This window comes from Salvelinus namaycush, chromosome 5, assembly GCF_016432855.1.
Source record: "Salvelinus namaycush isolate Seneca chromosome 5, SaNama_1.0, whole genome shotgun sequence".
NCBI lineage: Eukaryota > Metazoa > Chordata > Actinopteri > Salmoniformes > Salmonidae > Salvelinus > Salvelinus namaycush.
Genome location: NC_052311.1, coordinates 66,779,857 through 66,797,335, shown reverse-complemented (window position 1 = coordinate 66,797,335; position 17,479 = coordinate 66,779,857). Strand labels below are relative to the sequence as shown.

Below are 17,479 nucleotides of genomic sequence, written 5' to 3'. Positions count from 1 at the left end.
CCATTGTTCCTGTTCCCATGAAAGCTAAGGTAACTGAGCTAAACGACTACCGCCCCGTAGCACTCACTTCCGTCATCATGAAGTGCTTTGAGAGACTATTCAAGGACCATATCACCTCCACCCTACCTGACACCCTAGACCCACTCCAATTTGCTTACCTGGGTCTCGACCCCGCCCTGTGCAACTGGGTACTGGACTTCCTGATGGGCCGCCCCCAGGTGGTGAGGAAAGGTAACAACATCTCCACTCCGCTGATCCTCAACACTGGGGCCCCACAAGGGTGCGTTCTGAGCCCTCTCCTGTACTCCCTGTTCACCCACGACTGCATGGCCATGCACGCCTCCAACTCAATCATCAAGTTTGCAGACGACACTACAGTGGTAGGCTTGATTACCAACAACGACGAGACGGCCTAGAGGGAGGAGATGAGGGCCCTCGAAGTGTGGTGTCAGGGAAATAACCTCACACTCAACGTCAACAAAATAAAGGAGATGATCGTGGACTTCAGGAAACAGCAGAGGGAGCACCCCCCTATCCACATCGACGGGACAGTAGTGGAGAGGATAGTAAGTTTTAAGTTCCTCGGCGTACACATCTCAGACAAACTGAATTGGTCCACCCACACAGACAGCGTGGTGAAGAAGGCGCAGCAGCGCCTCTTCAACCTCAGCAGGCTAAAGAAATTTGTCTTGTCACCAAAAGCACTCACAAACTTTTACAGATGCACAATCGAGAGCATCCTGTCGGGCTGTATCACCACCTGGTATGGCAACTGCTCCGCCCACAACTGTAAGGCTCTCCAGAGGGTAGTGAGGTCTTAACAACGCATCACCGGGGGCAAACTACCTGCCCTCCAAGACACCTACACCACCCGATGTCACAGGAAGGCCGTAAAGATCATCAAGGACAACAACCACCCGAGCCACTGCCTGTTCACCCCGCTATCATCCAGAAGGCGAAGTCAGTACAGATGCATCAAAGCAGGGACCGAGAGACTGAAATACAGCTTCTATCTCAAGGCCATCAGACTGTTAAAACCTCTTTGGGCTGCAGGGGCAGTATTGAGTAACCTGGATAAAAGGTGCCCATTTCAAACGGCCTCGTACTCAATTCTAGCTCGTACAATATGCATATTATTATTACTATTGGATAGAAAACACTCTCTAGTTTCTAAAACCGTTTGAAATATATCTGTGAGTAAAACAGAACTCATTTTGCAGCAAACTTCCTGACAGGAAGTGGAAAATCTGAAATCGATGCTCTGTTCTAGGGCCTGCCTATAAATGTGCTTGATATGTATTAGTATACATGCACTTCATATGCCTTCCACTAGATGTCAACAGGCAGTGAGAGAAGAAATGGAGTGTATAACATGATCTGAGGTCGAATAAAAGCTCTTGGCATGACGTGACCCCAATTTCCTGTTTTCTGGAACGCGCGAGAAGGGACCTGGTATTCTGTAAAGCTGTCGTTATAGACGACTAATATCTCCGGCTTTGATTTTATTTGATAAATGTGACAATATCATCGTAAAGTATGTTTTTTCAATATAGTTTTATTAGATTATTTAAATTTTTTCGGGACGTTAGGAATGTTGCTTTGTCTGCGTTTGTTCACGAAGGAGAGCTTCGCGCCACTTTGCTAGCTTTCCGTGCTAATTGACTGGAGAAGAAGACATTCTAAAACCAAACAACGATTGTTCCCGACAAAGGACCCCTTGTACAACATTCTGATGGAAGATCATCAAAAGTAGGACCCATTTTATGATGCTATTTCATATATCTGTCGAACATGTGTACTAGTAGTTTGCGCCCAGATTTTGGGCACTCTCTCGCTATAACTAAGCTGGATGTCGTAATGAAGTTATTTTTAGAATTCTAACACGGCGATTGCATTAAGAACTAGTGTATCTATCATTTCCTATACAACATGTATTTTTTAGTAACGTTTATGAATAGTTATTTGGTCAGAATAGTTGAGTGTCATAAAAATATCCGCACATTCTGGGAAAAAGATGCTACGTTAGCACAATGTATAACCACTGATTTCAGCTCTAAATATGCACATTTTCGAACAAAACATAAGTGTATGTATAACCTGATGTTATAGGACTGTCATCTGATGAAGCTTATCAAGGTTAGTCAAAAATTATATATCTTTTGCTGGTTTGTTACGATCGCTAACTTTTGCTGCTGGTAAATGGCTTGTGTTTCTGGCTATTGTGGTAAGCTAATATAATGCTATATTGTGTTTTCGCTGTAAAACACTTAAGAAATCGGAAATATTGGCTGGAATCACAAGATGCTTGTCTTTCATTTGCTGTACACCATGTATTTTTCAGAAATGTTTTATGATGAGTATTTAGGTATTTCACGTTGGTGTCTGTAATTACTCTGGCTGCTTCAGTGCTATTTGTGACGGTAGCTGTGATGGTAGCTGCAATGTAAAACTGATTTATACCTCAAATATGCACATTTTTCGAACAAAACATAGATTTATTGTATAACATGTTATAAGACTGTCATCTGATGAAGTTGTTTCTTGGTTAGTTTGGTTGGTTCTTGGTTAGTTAGGTTGGTTTTGTGCATGCTACCTGTGCTGTGAAAAATGTCTGTCCTTTTTTGTATTTGGTGGTGAGCTAACATAAATATACGTGGTGTTTTCACTGTAAAACATGTTAAAAATCAGACATGTTGGCTGGATTCACAAGATGTTTATCTTTCATTTGCTGTATTGGACTTGTTAATGTGTGAAAGTTAAATATTTCTAAAAAATATCTTTTGAATTTCGCGCCCTGCACTTGAAGTGGCTGTTGTCATATTGTGCCCGGCTTCGGGCTTGCAGCCCAAAGAAGTTAAACAGCCACCACTAACATACTCGTTGGTTATTACTGCATTGTCGGAACTAGAAGCACAAGCATATCGCTACACTCGCATTAACATCTGCTAACCATGTGTATGTGACAAATAACATTTTATTTTATTTTGATGCAGATGTAGAAGAACAGTGCCTAGGAAAAACTGCCTAGAAATGCAGGAACCTAGGAAGAAAACTAGAGAGGAACCAAGCTCTGAAGGGTGACCAGTCATCTTCTGGCTGTGCCGGGTGGAGATAATAAGAGTACATTGCAATAAGGTCAGATTGTTTTTCAAGACATTCAAACGTTCATAAATGACCAACATGTTCAAATAATATTCACATTGGTTGTAGAGGGTGCAACAGGTCAGTACCTCACGAGTAAATGTTTGTTGGCTTTTCATAGCAGAGCATTCAGAGGTCGAGGGGGTTTAACTCCATATTAAGAAGGTTTGGTTATGATTTCCATGGGATAATTTCACTGTAACCTTCCTCTTCCATGACAGTGTAGAGTAGACAGTGTAGACAGGGAAGAGGTAAGGGGGCAGGGGATGTTTATGAGGGGGAACACAGAAGGATAAGGAAGTGTGCGACATTAAAAAGGGCACAGACACCAACAAAAGGAATGTACACTAATATCAGGCATGGGAACTGTTCAGATTTAATTATATGACATGAAATACAACACTTGTTACACGAGCAGGAAGCACATTTAGGCTCTGAATAGAGATTAGTACAATATCCCACTGTTCAACTCAGCTCTCATGGTGTGATGGTGTTATCATATGGTGCCTGTTCTCTCCCTCAGGGCTTTATGTTGATTAATATGACCTCTTACCCTCAACCTGAGAGCTTTGTAATACAGCATGTGGGTACTTATGTTGGTTTCATAGAATAGCTGAATGTCTTTCGCATGACCAGTTTTCTCCTCTATTCATGCTCCTCGGTTGGACAGTGAGATAATGACAGGCAGAGGTCTATGGCACTGCATCTCAGTGCAAGAGGTGTCACTAAAGTCCCTGGTTCGAATCCAGGCTCTATTACATCCGGTCGTGATTGGGAGTCCCATAGGGTGGTGCACAATTGGCCCAGCGTCGTCCGGGTTTGGTCGGGTAGGCCGTCATTGTAAATAAGAATTTGTTATTAACTGACTTGCCTGGTTAAATAAAGGTTACAAAAAACACATTATCCTCCACTGTTCATCAATCAAACCTGATCTGGCATAGACACATAGCTGTACTCAAGTGTTCCCTGATAGGGACCTGTCCCCACAGATTACACAATTCTACAGGTGTTGACCTGGGAGATGTGAAGGGAATATGTTTTTGCCTTGTTACACACACACTGACAGGAATAACAGAGGGAGATTTCTCAATATTTGGGAAATTGTGAAATGGGAATGTCAATGCTAAAGTATTACGTTACAATATCACAGACACGATATACAGTGGGGCAAAAAAGTATTTAGTCAGCCACCAATTGTGCAAGTTCCCTCACTTAAAAAGATGAGAGAGGCCTGTAATTTTCATCATAGGTACACTTCAACTATGACAGACAAAATGAGAAAAAAAATCAGAAAATCACATTGTAGGATTTTTTATGAATTTATTTGCAAATTATGGTGGAAAATAAGTATTTGGTCACCTACAAACAAGCAAGATTTCTGGCTCTCACAGACCTGTAACTTCTTCTTTAAGAGGCTCCTCTGTCCTCCACTCGTTACCTGTATTAATGGCACCTGTTTGAACTTGTTATCAGTATAAAAGACACCTGTCCACAACCTCAAACAGTCACACTCCAAACTCCACTATGGCCAAGACCAAAGAGCTGTCAAAGGACACCAGAAATAAAATTGTAGACCTGCACCAGGCTGGGAAGACTGAATCTGCAATAGGTAAGCAGCTTGGTTTGAAGAAATAAACTGTGGGAGCAATTATTAGGAAATAGAAGACATACAAGACCACTGATAATCTCCCTCGATCTGGGGCTCCACACAAGATCTCACCCCGTGGGGTCAAAATGATCACAAGAACGGTGAGCAAAAATCCCAGAACCACACGGGGGGACCTAGTGAATGACCTGCAGAGAGCTGGGACCAAAGTAACAAAGCCTACCATCAGTAACACACTACGCCGCCAGGGACTCAAATCCTGCAGTGCCAGACGTGTCCCCCTGCTTAAGCCAGTACATGTCCAGGCCCGTCTGAAGTTTGCTAGAGAGCATTTGGATGATCCAGAAGAAGATTGGGAGAATGTCATATGGTCAGATGAAACCAAAATAGAACTTTTTGGTAAAAACTCAACTCGTCGTGTTTGGAGGACAAAGAATGCTGAGTTGCATCCAAAGAACACCATACCTACTGTGAAGCATGGGGGTGGAAACATCATGCTTTGGGGATGTTTTTCTGCAAAGGGACCAGGACGACTGATCCGTGTAAAGGAAAGAATGAATGGGGCCATGTCCCAAACACACCGCCCGGGCAACGAAGGAGTGGCTTCGTAAGAAGCATTTCAAGGTCCTGGAGTGGCCTAGCCAGTCTCCAGATCTCAACCCCATAGAAAATCTTCTAAGGGAGTTGAAAGTCCGTGTTGCCCAGCAACAGCCCCAAAACATCACTGCTCTAGAGGAGATCTGCATGGAGGAATGGGCCAAAATACCAGCAACAGTGTGTGAAAACCTTGTGAAGACTTACAGAAAACGTTTGACCTCTGTCATTGCCAACAAAGGGTATATAACAAAGTATTGAGATAAACTTTTGTTATTGACCAAATACTTATTTTCCACCACAAATAAATTCATTAAAAATCCTACAATGTGATTTTCTGGATTTTTTTTCTCATTTTGTCTGTCATAGTTGAAGTGTACCTATGATGAAAATTACAGGCCTCTCATCTTTTTAAGTGGGAGAACTTGCACAATTGGTGGCTGACTAAATACTTTTTTGCCCCACTGTATATGATACTTGATGTACAATATGTACCATTCTATTCTGTACTTGCTGACTACATTATAAACATTTAACACATTTTGTTGTCATGGTGTTTTGTAAGAGTCCTGTTCCTAACCAGTAAAGCTGTCGTCAGAAAATATAGACTTAAACTACACAGAATTAAATAGTATATAAGTAATCCTATTTATATATATATTTTGTGTCTAATTGATCGGTGAAAATATTTGTAATGATTCTTTACTACAATGCCATTGCCACAATAAGGCTACCTACTGTATCCAAGTGTGAAGGAGACAGACAGGAGGGATGAAGGGGGATAGGCAACTCGGAGATCACACATATTCTCTGTCACCAATTGTCAATCAGATTACCCTAATTGGTCATTCACACCATGAAACCAAGGAAAATGTTTGCAGGGGAAAAAACGACTAAATATTAGACCTCTGTTGTAGTTTGACAAGAACAAGTACTATATGATGGACACTGGCATATAAAGATATATACTAATATAAAAGAGTAGGAGCACTCATAGACCACCTAAACACAATGGGGGAGACAAGAGGAAGAGTCCCACATGTTCTTCTACTGGCTTTGATACCCGTGTGGCTCAGTTGGTAGAGCATGGCGCATGGCGCTTGCAACGCCAGGGTTGTGGGTTCATTCCGCAACCCTGGGGGTTCATTCCGCAACCCTGGGGGGGTCCCCCACGGGGGGACCAGGATGAATATGTATGAATTTTCCAATTTGTAAGTCGCTCTGGATAAGAGCGTCTGCTAAATGACTTAAATGTGAAAATGTAAATGATACAAGGTAACATGTCTTATTTTTCAATAATACAAGTAACTCAGGGAGATACGTTTCAGTTTCATATACTGTGAATTCACAGAGAAATGAGTGTAAAATAGAGACATTGAAAGCAAAATGTGAATTTAGTCATTACAACTTGTACTAAAGGGGATACAATTTTAGACTTGATAGTTTGTGAAAACTTTTTTTGATTGAGTACCTGTTTATTGTATTTGTATTATATAATTTCCTAATAAATTACAAAGTTGTGTTTACCAGGTAGGCTCTAACAAATGTCCCCAAAATATTGCATGTTAAAGACTAGTGACCTCAAGTTCATATTTGATTGTGATAATATCACTTCAAAAACAACTAAAACTGTGAATTCAACTAATGTATGTCTTAATCAGCAACTGTTTAGCTGGAAGAGAAACAAAAGTGGGTACACCCTGTTGTGTTCCAGGACCAGGATTGTTGACCACTGGATGCTAAAGACCCATCTTTCCACTCTTCTCCAGGTGTGCTGAGCTCCAGCACTGTGAAGATGCTTCCCTCTGAGAACCCGGTCTGTGGGGGCAACACGGTGACCTTGATCCTGTCTCCGGCCACTCAGTTGCAGAGCAGCAGCTGGGCTGTGGGGGACGCTCAGATCCTGACCTGGTCAGGAGGCCAGCAGGCTGTGTTCCCGAGCCACAACAGCAGGGCCTCGGTGGACATCAGCACGGGGACTCTGACTCTGACCTCTATTTAAGTGGTTGACTCAGGGTCTATGTGGTCCAGAGCACCAGCCCTCAGCTCACAGCCACCTCCACCCTCACTGTGATAGGTGAATCAGAGACATCAACCCAGCTCACTATTAGATTAGTTAGATTAGACAAGTAATATCCTGAAGGCCCTGTGGGTCTTCAACATGAAAACACCCCTGTGTGTCAACAAAAAATACAGTGGGAAAAAGGTACTCGGGCAAAACAGGGTGTGGGTAGCTCCGACAGTGCAGTAATATGTAACAAGTAATATCTAACAATTTCACAACATATACCCAATACACACAAATCTAAGTAAAGGGATGGAATTAAGAATATATAAATATATGGACGAGCAATGTCAGCGCGGCATAGACTAAGATACAGTAGAATAGCTTAGAATACAGTATACACATATGAGATGAGTAATGCAAGATATGTAAACTATTAAAGTGACTAGTGTTACATTTATTAAAGTGGCCAGTGATTTCAAGTCTGTGTATATAGGCAGCAGCCTCTGTGCTAGTGATGGCTATTTAACAGTCTGATGGCCTTAAGTAAGAAGCTGTTTTTCAGTCTCTCGGTCCCAGCTTTGATGCACTTGTACTGACCTCGCCTTCTGGATGATAGCGGGGTGAACAGGCAGTGGCTCGGGTGGTTGCTGTCCTTGATGATCTTTTTGGCCTTCCTGACAGGTAGTGTAGGTGTCCTGGAGGGCAGGTAGTTTGCCACCGATGATGCGTTGTGCAGACCGCACCACCCTCTGGAGAGCCCTGCGGTTGTGGGCGGTGCAGTTGCGGTAACAGTTAGTGATACAGTCCGACAGGATGCTCTCAATTGTGCATCTGTAAAAGTTTGTGAGGGTTTTAGGTGACAATCCAAATTTCTTCAGCCTCCTGAGGATGAAGAGGCGCTGTTGCGCCTTCCTCAGAACCACACTGTCTGTGTGGGTGGACCATTTCAGTTTGTCAATGATATGTACGCCGAGGATCTTGAAACTTTTCACCTTCTCTACCGTGGTCAAGTCGATTTGAGGGGTGCTCCCTCTGCTGTTTCCTGAAGTGCACGATCATCTCCTTTGTTTTGTTGATGTTGAGTGAGAAGTTATTTTCCTGGCACCACACTCCCAGAGCCCTAACCTCCTCCCTGTAGGCTGTCTCGTCGTTGTTGGTAATCAAGCCTACTACTGTTGTGTCATCTGCAAACTTGATGATTGAGTTGGAGTTGTGCCCAACTATGCAGTCGTGGGTGAACAGGGAGTAGAGATGGGGACTGAGCATGCACCTCTGAGGGGCTCCAATGTTGAGGATCAGCGTGGCAGATGTGTTGCTACCTACCCTCACCACCTGGGTGCGGCCTGTCAGGAAATCCAGGATCTAGTTGCAGAGGGAGGTGTTTAGTCCCAGGATCCTTAGCTTAGGGATGAGCTTTGAGGGCACTATGGTGTTGAACGCTGAGCTGTAGTCAGTGAATAGCATTCTCACGTAGGTGTTCCTTTTGTCCTGGTGGGAAAGGGCAGTGTGGAGTGCAATAGAGATTTCATCATCTGTGGATCTGTTTGAGCGGTATGCAAATTGGAGTGGGTCTAGCGTTTCTGGGATAATGGTGTTAATGTGAGCCATTACCAGCCTTTCAAAGCACTTCATGGCTATGGACGTGAGTGCTACGGGTCTGTAGTCATTTAGGCAGGTTACCTTAGTGCTCTTGGGCACAGGGACTATGGTGGTCTGCTTGAAGCATGTTGGTATTACAGACTCAATCAGGGACGTTGAAAATGTCAGTGAAGACACCTGCCAGTTGGTCAGCACATGCCCGGAGCACACGTCCTCGTAATCCGTCTGGCCCAGCGGCCTTGGGAATGTTGACCTGTTTAAAGGTCTTACTCATGTCGGCTACGGAGAGCGTGATCACACAGTCGTCCGGAACAGCTGATGCTCTCATGCATGCCTCAGTGTTGCTTGCCTCGAAGCAAGCATAGAAGTGATTTAGCTTGTCTGGTAGGCTCGTGTCACTGGGCAGCTCGTGGCTGTGCTTCCCTTTGTAATCTGTAATAGTTTGCAGGCCCTGCCACATCCGACAAGCATCTGAGCTGATGTAGTACAACTCAATCTTAGTTCTGTATTGGTGCTTTGCCTGTTTGGTTCGTCTGAGGGCATAGCAGGATTTCTTATAAGCTTCCGTGTTAGAGTCCCGCACCTTGAAAGCGGCAGCTCTAACCTTTAGCTCAGTGTGAATGTTGCCTGTAATCCATGGCTTCTGGTTGAGGTATGTACGTACAGTCACTGTTGGGACAACGTCCTCGATGCACTTATTGATAAAGCCAGTGACTGATGTGGTGTACTCCTCAATGCCATCTGAAGAATCCTGGAACATATTCCAGTCTGTGCTAGTAAAACAGTCCTGTAGTTTAGCATCTGCTTCATCTGACCACTTTTTTATACACCGAGTCACTGGTGCTTCCTGCTTTAATTTTTGCTTGTAAGCAGGAATCAGGAGGATAGAATTATGGTCAGATTTGCCAAATGGAGGGCGAGGGAGAGCTTTGTACACGTCTCTGTGTGTGGAGTAATGGTAATCTAGAATTTTTTTCCATCTGGTTGCACATTTAACATGCTGATAGAAATGAGGTAAAACTGATTTAAGTTTCCCTGCATTAAAGTCCCCAGCCTCTGGTTGAGCGGTTTCCTGTTTGCTTATACAGCTGACTCAGTGCGGTCTTAGTGCAAGCGTCAGTCTGTGGTGGTAAATAAACAGCCACGACAAAAATTTATGAAAACTCTCTAGGTAAATAGAGTGGTCTACAGCTTATCAAGAGATACTCTACTTCAGGCGATTAAAATCTAGACTTCCTTAGATTTTGTGCACCAGCTGTTGTTTCCAAATATACACAGACCGCCCCCCCCTCGTCTTACCGGAGTGTGTTGTTCTGTCTAGCATGTGCAGCGTATATATCCCATTAGCTGAATGTTTTCCATGTCGTCATTCAGACACGATTCGATGAAACATAAGATATTCGTTTTTGATGTCCCGTTGGTTGGAAATTCGTGATCGTACCTCGTCTAATTTATTGTCCAATGATTGTACGCTGGCAAGTGATATTCATGGTAAGGGCAGATTTCCCACTCGCCGTCGGCGGATCTTTACGAGGCACCCCGCCCTGTGTACTCTATACCTGCGTCTCTTTCTCTTGCCAATGAAGGGGATTTCGGCCTTGTTAGGTGTCTGAAGTACATCCTGTGCGTCCTGCTTGTTGAAGAAAAAATCTTTGTATAATCCGAGATGAGTGGTCGCTGTCCTGATATCCAAAAGCTTTTTTTGCCATAAGATACTGTGGTAGAAACATTATGTACAAAATAAGTTACAAATAACGTGAAAAAAAACACATAATAGCACAATTGGTTGGTCACCCGTAAAACGGCTTCCATTTCTTCCGGCGCCATCTATCCTATATGTCTGTACGGCGGATATTTCTGTATGATGGACGTGTCTGTATGCAACTACTATAAGATGGCTCTCTCTGTCTGCAACGCTTCATGAAACGCTCAAAACATCAGAAAGAAACAATCAAATGCAGATGTCTATCAGTCTCCATATGAGTTAAGAGCTAAATGTAGTTCTTTCACAGACACCTCATATGATGCACACCAGTAGCAGCTGTAATACGTGTAACCTGCTATAACTCACTGTACATTATAAAGCCAAATACATTCAACAGTAAATCAAACAGAATGTTCAATACTTTACCTTGCCCTTGGCCAGTGAATGCCAATACACAGAACAGCAAAATCATCTTTATTCCCATTCCTCTGGCCACAATATCCTTGTGAATGTGCAAACACACCTCTGCAGCTACTACTGAATGAACAACTAAACTCTGCAGTTACTTCAGCCCTTTATATAGACGTGCGTCTCAATCTGAGATAAAATGGGCCATGTTCTATGAAGCATGTGCCCCTACCTACACCTGCCTTGTGGATTCTGTTATATACGCCAAGCGTTTTGGAAAAAGTGGACGTTGGCCAAAACAACACCTCATAGTGTTATTGATGAGTGAAGTCAGCCTGACAGGTGGATGAGAGTTCTTCATGATACTGACCTGTGATGGCAAAACACTCTTCTGCCTTCATGGCTTATGTTCAATAAATATACTTTCTTTCAGAACAAACTAACAAATAACGTTCATTAAATAGAATGTTCACCTGAAGACTTGAAGGCAACTTGAAACTGTCAGCCAGACACTGGGTTTGTGTTTCCTTGGCAAACATTAAGACAATGATCAAATATTCCTCTCGCAAAGCAATGAGGAAATAAAAGCATCATTGATCTGATAGGTGTTAGGATTTATGTTTATGCACTATAGCCTGCTACCATATTGTATGAAGATGAATATTGTTTTGTTACACACACACACAAACAATGCAGATGTGTGTGTGTAAAGACTGAGCAACAGAGTGACTTGCTACAAAAGCTGTGGTCAATCTGGAGAGGGGAGGGGTGCATATCTCCAGGCCAACCAGGGAGGGTAGAACACTGGACAATACCATATAAGGAACTGTTTGAGTGTAGCATCTGGGTAGCGGAACAAGACAGATCTAATCTACCCAAAGACCAGATGCGGACACCTGCGAGCAACAAGGGACTGGGACAAGTCTGAGTGCCAGCGATAGGCTGAGCAAAGTTTAAACCATGCTCAGCCTCTACTGTGATAGGCCAACGGATGGCTGTCATAGTATAATAACTGTTGTTTGCGCACATTCCAGAGTTCTCTGTTTTACCCTGCGCAGTGATACAGCGAACCCGTATATACGAAAATTGCATTTGCCATTTATTGCTTGCGTTAATTAAACATAATTAAAGAAGCAGACCTTGCTTTTTATTTATCCTAAAACCGGATTCGATAAACGCAGCGCTCACATAGGTCAATATGCTGCCCAGATCATCATTCAAGCGATTAGAGCAAACTAAATGACAGATTATGTGAAAGGGTTAGAGAAGTTCTGTTTGCACAGAGTCAAATCTCACATGAACATTCTTTCACGGCATAACAGTTTGGTGCTTGCTGGATTCCATTAATCAGTCATGGTATTGGACTCCACACCGCTACGCTGGATTGGCTGGATCATTCATTCCCATGTCGATGATATCTCTGAAGACCAACTTAAAAACAGATATTTACACTTGGTCTCTTGAGCTTCCATTTCCGGGCATGTTAGAAGCTGTAAGGTGGAACTAGTAAACACTTCTCGACAACTGACACTGCCAACTAACCATACAAAGGAGTGGGTCCAACGTCTCATCACAGTACTGTGTGTCACTAGACAGCTCTCTTGTGGTTCTCTGCTCAGGCATAACTCAACACATACAGGTACAGTATCTTGGATGTGCTCACAACATCACATGCAGGTATAAAACTGTTTGGTCATCCCAATACATCTCTCCATTGTTGTGTTCCATGTGTACTCTCACTGCACCCATTAGTTTGAGTACATTAAGCAATCAAACACACACTGGAACACACAAACTGGATATTTTGACAAGCTACAGCTAAAGGTCATTATTTTGGTTTAAAAACTTTTCTTTGCAGAGCCATCAAAGAAGCAATGTCCGTGCATACTGTAAGCTTTCAGTGGTTTTAATGCATTGCATTTTGACATCACATATTCAGTTTTTCCACAATCAACATTCAAAATAGAGGCAGTTAGGACTATATATGCAGTATATACAAACAGTCAAAGCAGCCTTTTATAGGGAGTCTTGGGTCTTGTGGGGTGACTGCCTTTGAATAAAGAGTGCAAGACAAGTATAAGCTAGCTACAACACATCCATACACACTGACTCAGTATCATGTCATATCCAAGCTAAATACCCACCAGTCTCAGCGCTACTTTGAAATGCCCTCATCATTCACTCCAAATACACCATATCTTTCCCCTTCATTCTCCATATTTGTGCAGCCAAAATAAGACATATTCAGCCTAAATCTTCACAAGTAACAAAAAGCAACGGTGGTAAACAGATACCGGAAACAAGTAATGCTTTAACAGTGGAGCATACTGGCCAAGTGATGCCTTCTTGCATCGTCACCGTAAATGGTCGCCGTGTCTAAACACATATGGGACACAATTTGAGGGATTTTAAATGATATTATTAGTAACCAATCAGATCAATAGGACTGTAGATGTTTTCAAAGTGAGGAGAAAAAGACAGGAAATGTTGATATTTTGAGAGGAAACAAAACAAACCTTTAGTATGGTAGGTTTTCTGATTCTCCTAACCCTTCTGTGGGGAAGCTCTTATAAAGTATCTATCAGCCAGAAAAGACAGATCCTGACATATTGTACACCATATCCATAATACAGAATGAAACTAAAGAGAAGGACAATCTCTCAAATCAGCTCAATCAAATCTCAAATGGTGATAAGTGGTCAAACCTGACTACTAACACAGATGTTAGATCCTATTAGTGCTTAAGCGGTCCTCTACTCAGCCATTTTGGTGTTAAGTTACAGTACGGTCCCACAGAATAGAGTTGTGCAGTGGTTACCAACCCTGGTTCTGGAAAGCCTTTTAAGTTCAGGCTTTTCTTCCAGCCCAGCATTCAAAACATTCAATGTGATTCAACTAATCAAGGACTAGATCATTATTTGAATCATGGGTTGGAACAAATGTCTGTACTTAAATACTAAAAAGTGTCCTAAAAGCAGTGAATGTGCTAAAAGCCTGTACTCTTGTGGCTCTCCAGGACCAGGGTTTTTACCTCTGATGTAGTGAGGGGGTCATTGGGTCATTGGCCATCAGTTCTCCATCAGTTGGTCTTCAGTTTTCAGCCTGTTTCTCCAGCAGGCCCTTGAGGTGGGCGTGTAGCGGCTGGCACACAGCCTGGTAGCCCTGAGGGGTGAGGTGAAGGAAGTCATACAGGTCCTGGTGGGAGATGCTGCCATCCGAGTGCACAAAGCCAGGGTCCACGTTGAGGAGGGAGGCATGGGGGAGAGAGGACACGGCCTCCTTGACCAGCTTGTTGACCTGGGCGTTCCTCTCCCGCAGGGGGTTGGGCATCTTACCCCTGGGTAGCACTCCCTGTGGTTGGAAACATACATGATAGCACAGGAGGCTGCTGAGGGGAGAACGGTTCATAATAACGTTCGGAATAGAGCAAGTGGAATGGCATCAAACACCTGAAAACCATGAAAAACACCATTCCACTGATTCAGCGCCAGACATTACCACAAGCCCATTCTCCCCAATTAAGGTCCCACCAACCTCCTGTGCATGATAGTCACATTGTTGCCATGCTAGAAAGGACAAACGTGCCAATATAGTTAGCAATGATAATGGAGTCCATAAAGTATGCAGTTCATAATTTAGGTTTGGGTTATCATAAAGGTTAATGGTTGTGAAGGGGATTTTCCAGGTGAACAAATGGGAGAGCAGTTGATCATATTAATCTAAATCATTTCAGTTTATTACAAGAATTCAGGGAGAACATCTCCAGAGCAGAAGCCAAGAGAAATGTCTAACGGGCTTCTCTGAGAGGGCACTTATATATTAATCCCACAGCACCGAGTGTTGAGTAAACACCAGCCCGAGAGGCTTGTAGGAAGTCACAACATCAGCTGCTACAGAATCACAGTGTCACAGATACATTATCAGTGTGTCCTCTGCAAAGTCTGGCAGCAAACTTTAACCATAACATTCAACACTGGCAGACATTTGATTCTGGCAGTTAAACAGGTCAAAGGAAGGAATATCAGTACTTAGTAACAGTGAATCACATACAGGAAAATGATTAATCAAACATTTCCCATTACAATGGTTTAAGTCACATGTGGTAGAAAAGAAGAAGAAAAACCCACCAGTACGAGAGTGTAAGCCTTCGGCAGCTTGTCCTTGATGAGTTGGACTATGGCCATAATGCCTCCACAGATCTGTTCTGCAGTGTGACCGTGATTATGGGTGCCCACCCACAGCACCACAACCTGGTGGAGGCAGAGGCACAAACATCAACTTGGTGGGCAGTTTCATTCATACCACTTCATTTAAAAGCATTTTCAATGATTGATACTGAAAGTGATTTTTGGCCCAGGAACAGGCTTGGGACCATGGGTCTGTGCAGTGTATAGTGTATGATCAACTCTAATGTAATGTACTAACGTATTGCCTGTGTATATACATACCTTTGGGCTGATGTGGGCCAACTCTCCATTGCTCAATCTCCACAAGACATGCTGTGTTTCGTCACCACCCACCCCAAAGTTGAGAGCATGGAGAGGGGAGAACAGCTCTCGCCACACCTGACAAAAACAAATGAACACAATACCAGTATGTCAACTTGCATAACCTAGCAGCTAACATGTCTTCTTCTGAAATGACAAGACTTGTAATCAGAAAATATTAAAATGTGGCAAATTATGTTAGCTAAAGTTCCAACCAACAAATGATACCAATGTTCGTAGTCCCATTACAGCTGTCGGGATAGAGAGATTACCTCAAACTGGTGCAAGAGCTGGACAAGAGAGTCTCCTACAAACAGGACATCTGGTTCCTTGTCCTTGCTGTTAGACACAAAGTGGTTATGCTGTAGACAGAAGGAGAGAGGAAAGGGAAAGGGGATACCTAGTCAGTTGCACAACTGAATGCATTCAACCGAAATGTGTCTTCCGCATTTAACCCAACCCCTCTGAATCAGGACACGAGAGGATATTGACAATATGTTACTGTTATTCTGAAATGGCAGCAGGATACACACCAAAGACATCCATCGGCCATCTCCCTGGATGTCCACACAAGGAGTGGGTGTGGCAGCGGGGTTGGAGTCTCCTGAGCTCATCACTTTGTCTGTCTAGTGTCAGAAAGAAACCAAGTGAAAATCAAGGCTTGGTAGATTTGAGCAGATGGTTGGATGCTTACTGTGTGTGAATCAAAAAGCAACTAACAACGGGTAGCTAGCTTTGTCACTACAGTAGAGTAGTGCAAAACAATTCCAAGTGAAATGTGTAACCCTATTCACAAATGGGCGTGCACTGGCACATATTATGGGGCCTATTAATAATAACGATTGCAGTAACTAATACTTTAGCACAAATCCACCAAAAACACGAGGATTCGTTAGTCATATGTCAAGCCAGGCTACAGGAATAGTCAGCTAGCTATACAATAGCTAGCTAGCTAATCATAAGGTTAGCATAAAGTGGTACGAACCAATGATGCATTGGCAATGTGGTGCATCAACGTACATACTTTTTCATATTAATAGGGGAGGTTGCTGAATAGCTAACAGGTATTAGCGTTTTACAATACCGTAATTGTGGTTCGGGCTGCCTGATAGTTCCTGAAAGTAAAATTTCAAGTCACTATAGAATGTACCATTGACCACTCATAGGTGAGCTACTTCAGTAAAATATTGTTTTTTTTCCCAGTCTAGTGATATGTATACGCATACAAGTAGTAATGTGTATGAATACTTCCATTAAAACACGTATTTTCACTAAATTAAGGCTATCAAAGTGACTGCCAAAGGGAATTATAGTTGCGGATAAAATGTAGCCTACCTCCTCATTTCTAGTTTTGGAATCGTCCAGTGTTTGTTCACTAGGGAAAGGCGCGCCGCCGTCGCGCAAATTTGACATTTTAGTCATTTAGCAGACGCTGTTATCCAGAGCAATAGAGTGCTTACATTTTCATACTTTTCCCCCCCCCGGGAATCGAACCAACAACCTTGGCGTTGTAAGCGCCATGCGCTACCAACTGAGATACACGGGACCAACTAACTGACAGACCATGAGAGCTTCTCAACTTCTTCATTCAAACATATAACTTCACAAAAGACTGCGATTATCGCCGAACTCTCCCGCATCATGGCATTAATCAAATCATGTTCGTTTTACGTCTCGCAAATTTCACAAACGTCTATGGTTGTTTCATTGAACGTGACGTAAATGGAAAGATTGTTTAGGAAAGTTTAGTTATCTATTACGTTACTCTGTATATTACAGTTAGTTCGCACCAGCCAGCTAAAACTGCATGTGCCACATGAGGAAATTATGCAAATTAAATGTGCTGTTTACTCAGTTTGGTGATATTGTTCAATATACCCTACACAAACACGCGCAGCTACATTGATTAGCACGTCACCTTTTCATTGTGA

At 42.9% G+C, this 17,479-nt stretch overlaps 1 protein-coding gene across 3 annotated transcripts; it reads right to left on the bottom strand.

Moving 5' to 3' along the window:
• Window positions 1-12,957: 12,957 nt before the first annotated feature.
• On the bottom strand, window positions 12,958-16,686 carry LOC120047753 (platelet-activating factor acetylhydrolase IB subunit alpha1-like). Of its 3 annotated transcripts, none has more exons than XM_038993309.1 (6): window positions 16,633-16,686; window positions 16,082-16,174; window positions 15,821-15,910; window positions 15,510-15,626; window positions 15,189-15,311; window positions 12,958-14,412 (listed from the first exon to the last, which is right to left on the bottom strand). In XM_038993309.1, the coding sequence occupies exons 2-6, from the start codon at window positions 16,160-16,162 to the stop codon at window positions 14,152-14,154; spliced, it is 672 nt and encodes a 223-aa protein (XP_038849237.1). In that variant the 5' UTR covers window positions 16,163-16,174; window positions 16,633-16,686; the 3' UTR covers window positions 12,958-14,151. The 3 variants fall into 3 exon arrangements, with proteins under 3 accessions (XP_038849237.1, XP_038849236.1, XP_038849238.1); XM_038993308.1 differs by having other exon boundaries at window positions 16,534-16,643; XM_038993310.1 differs by having other exon boundaries at window positions 16,573-16,640.
• Window positions 16,687-17,479: the final 793 nt, after the last annotated feature.

Coding starts and splice junctions, on each gene's coding strand:
- LOC120047753 (XM_038993308.1), bottom strand. CDS start 16,560: ATGCACCACATTGCCAATGCATCATTG. Junction 15,911..16,081: donor ATGGCCGATGGATGTCTTTG/GTGTGTATCCTG, acceptor TTCTGTCTACAG/CATAACCACTTTGTGTCTAA. Junction 14,413..15,188: donor AGGCTTACACTCTCGTACTG/GTGGGTTTTTCT, acceptor TTCCAACCACAG/GGAGTGCTACCCAGGGGTAA.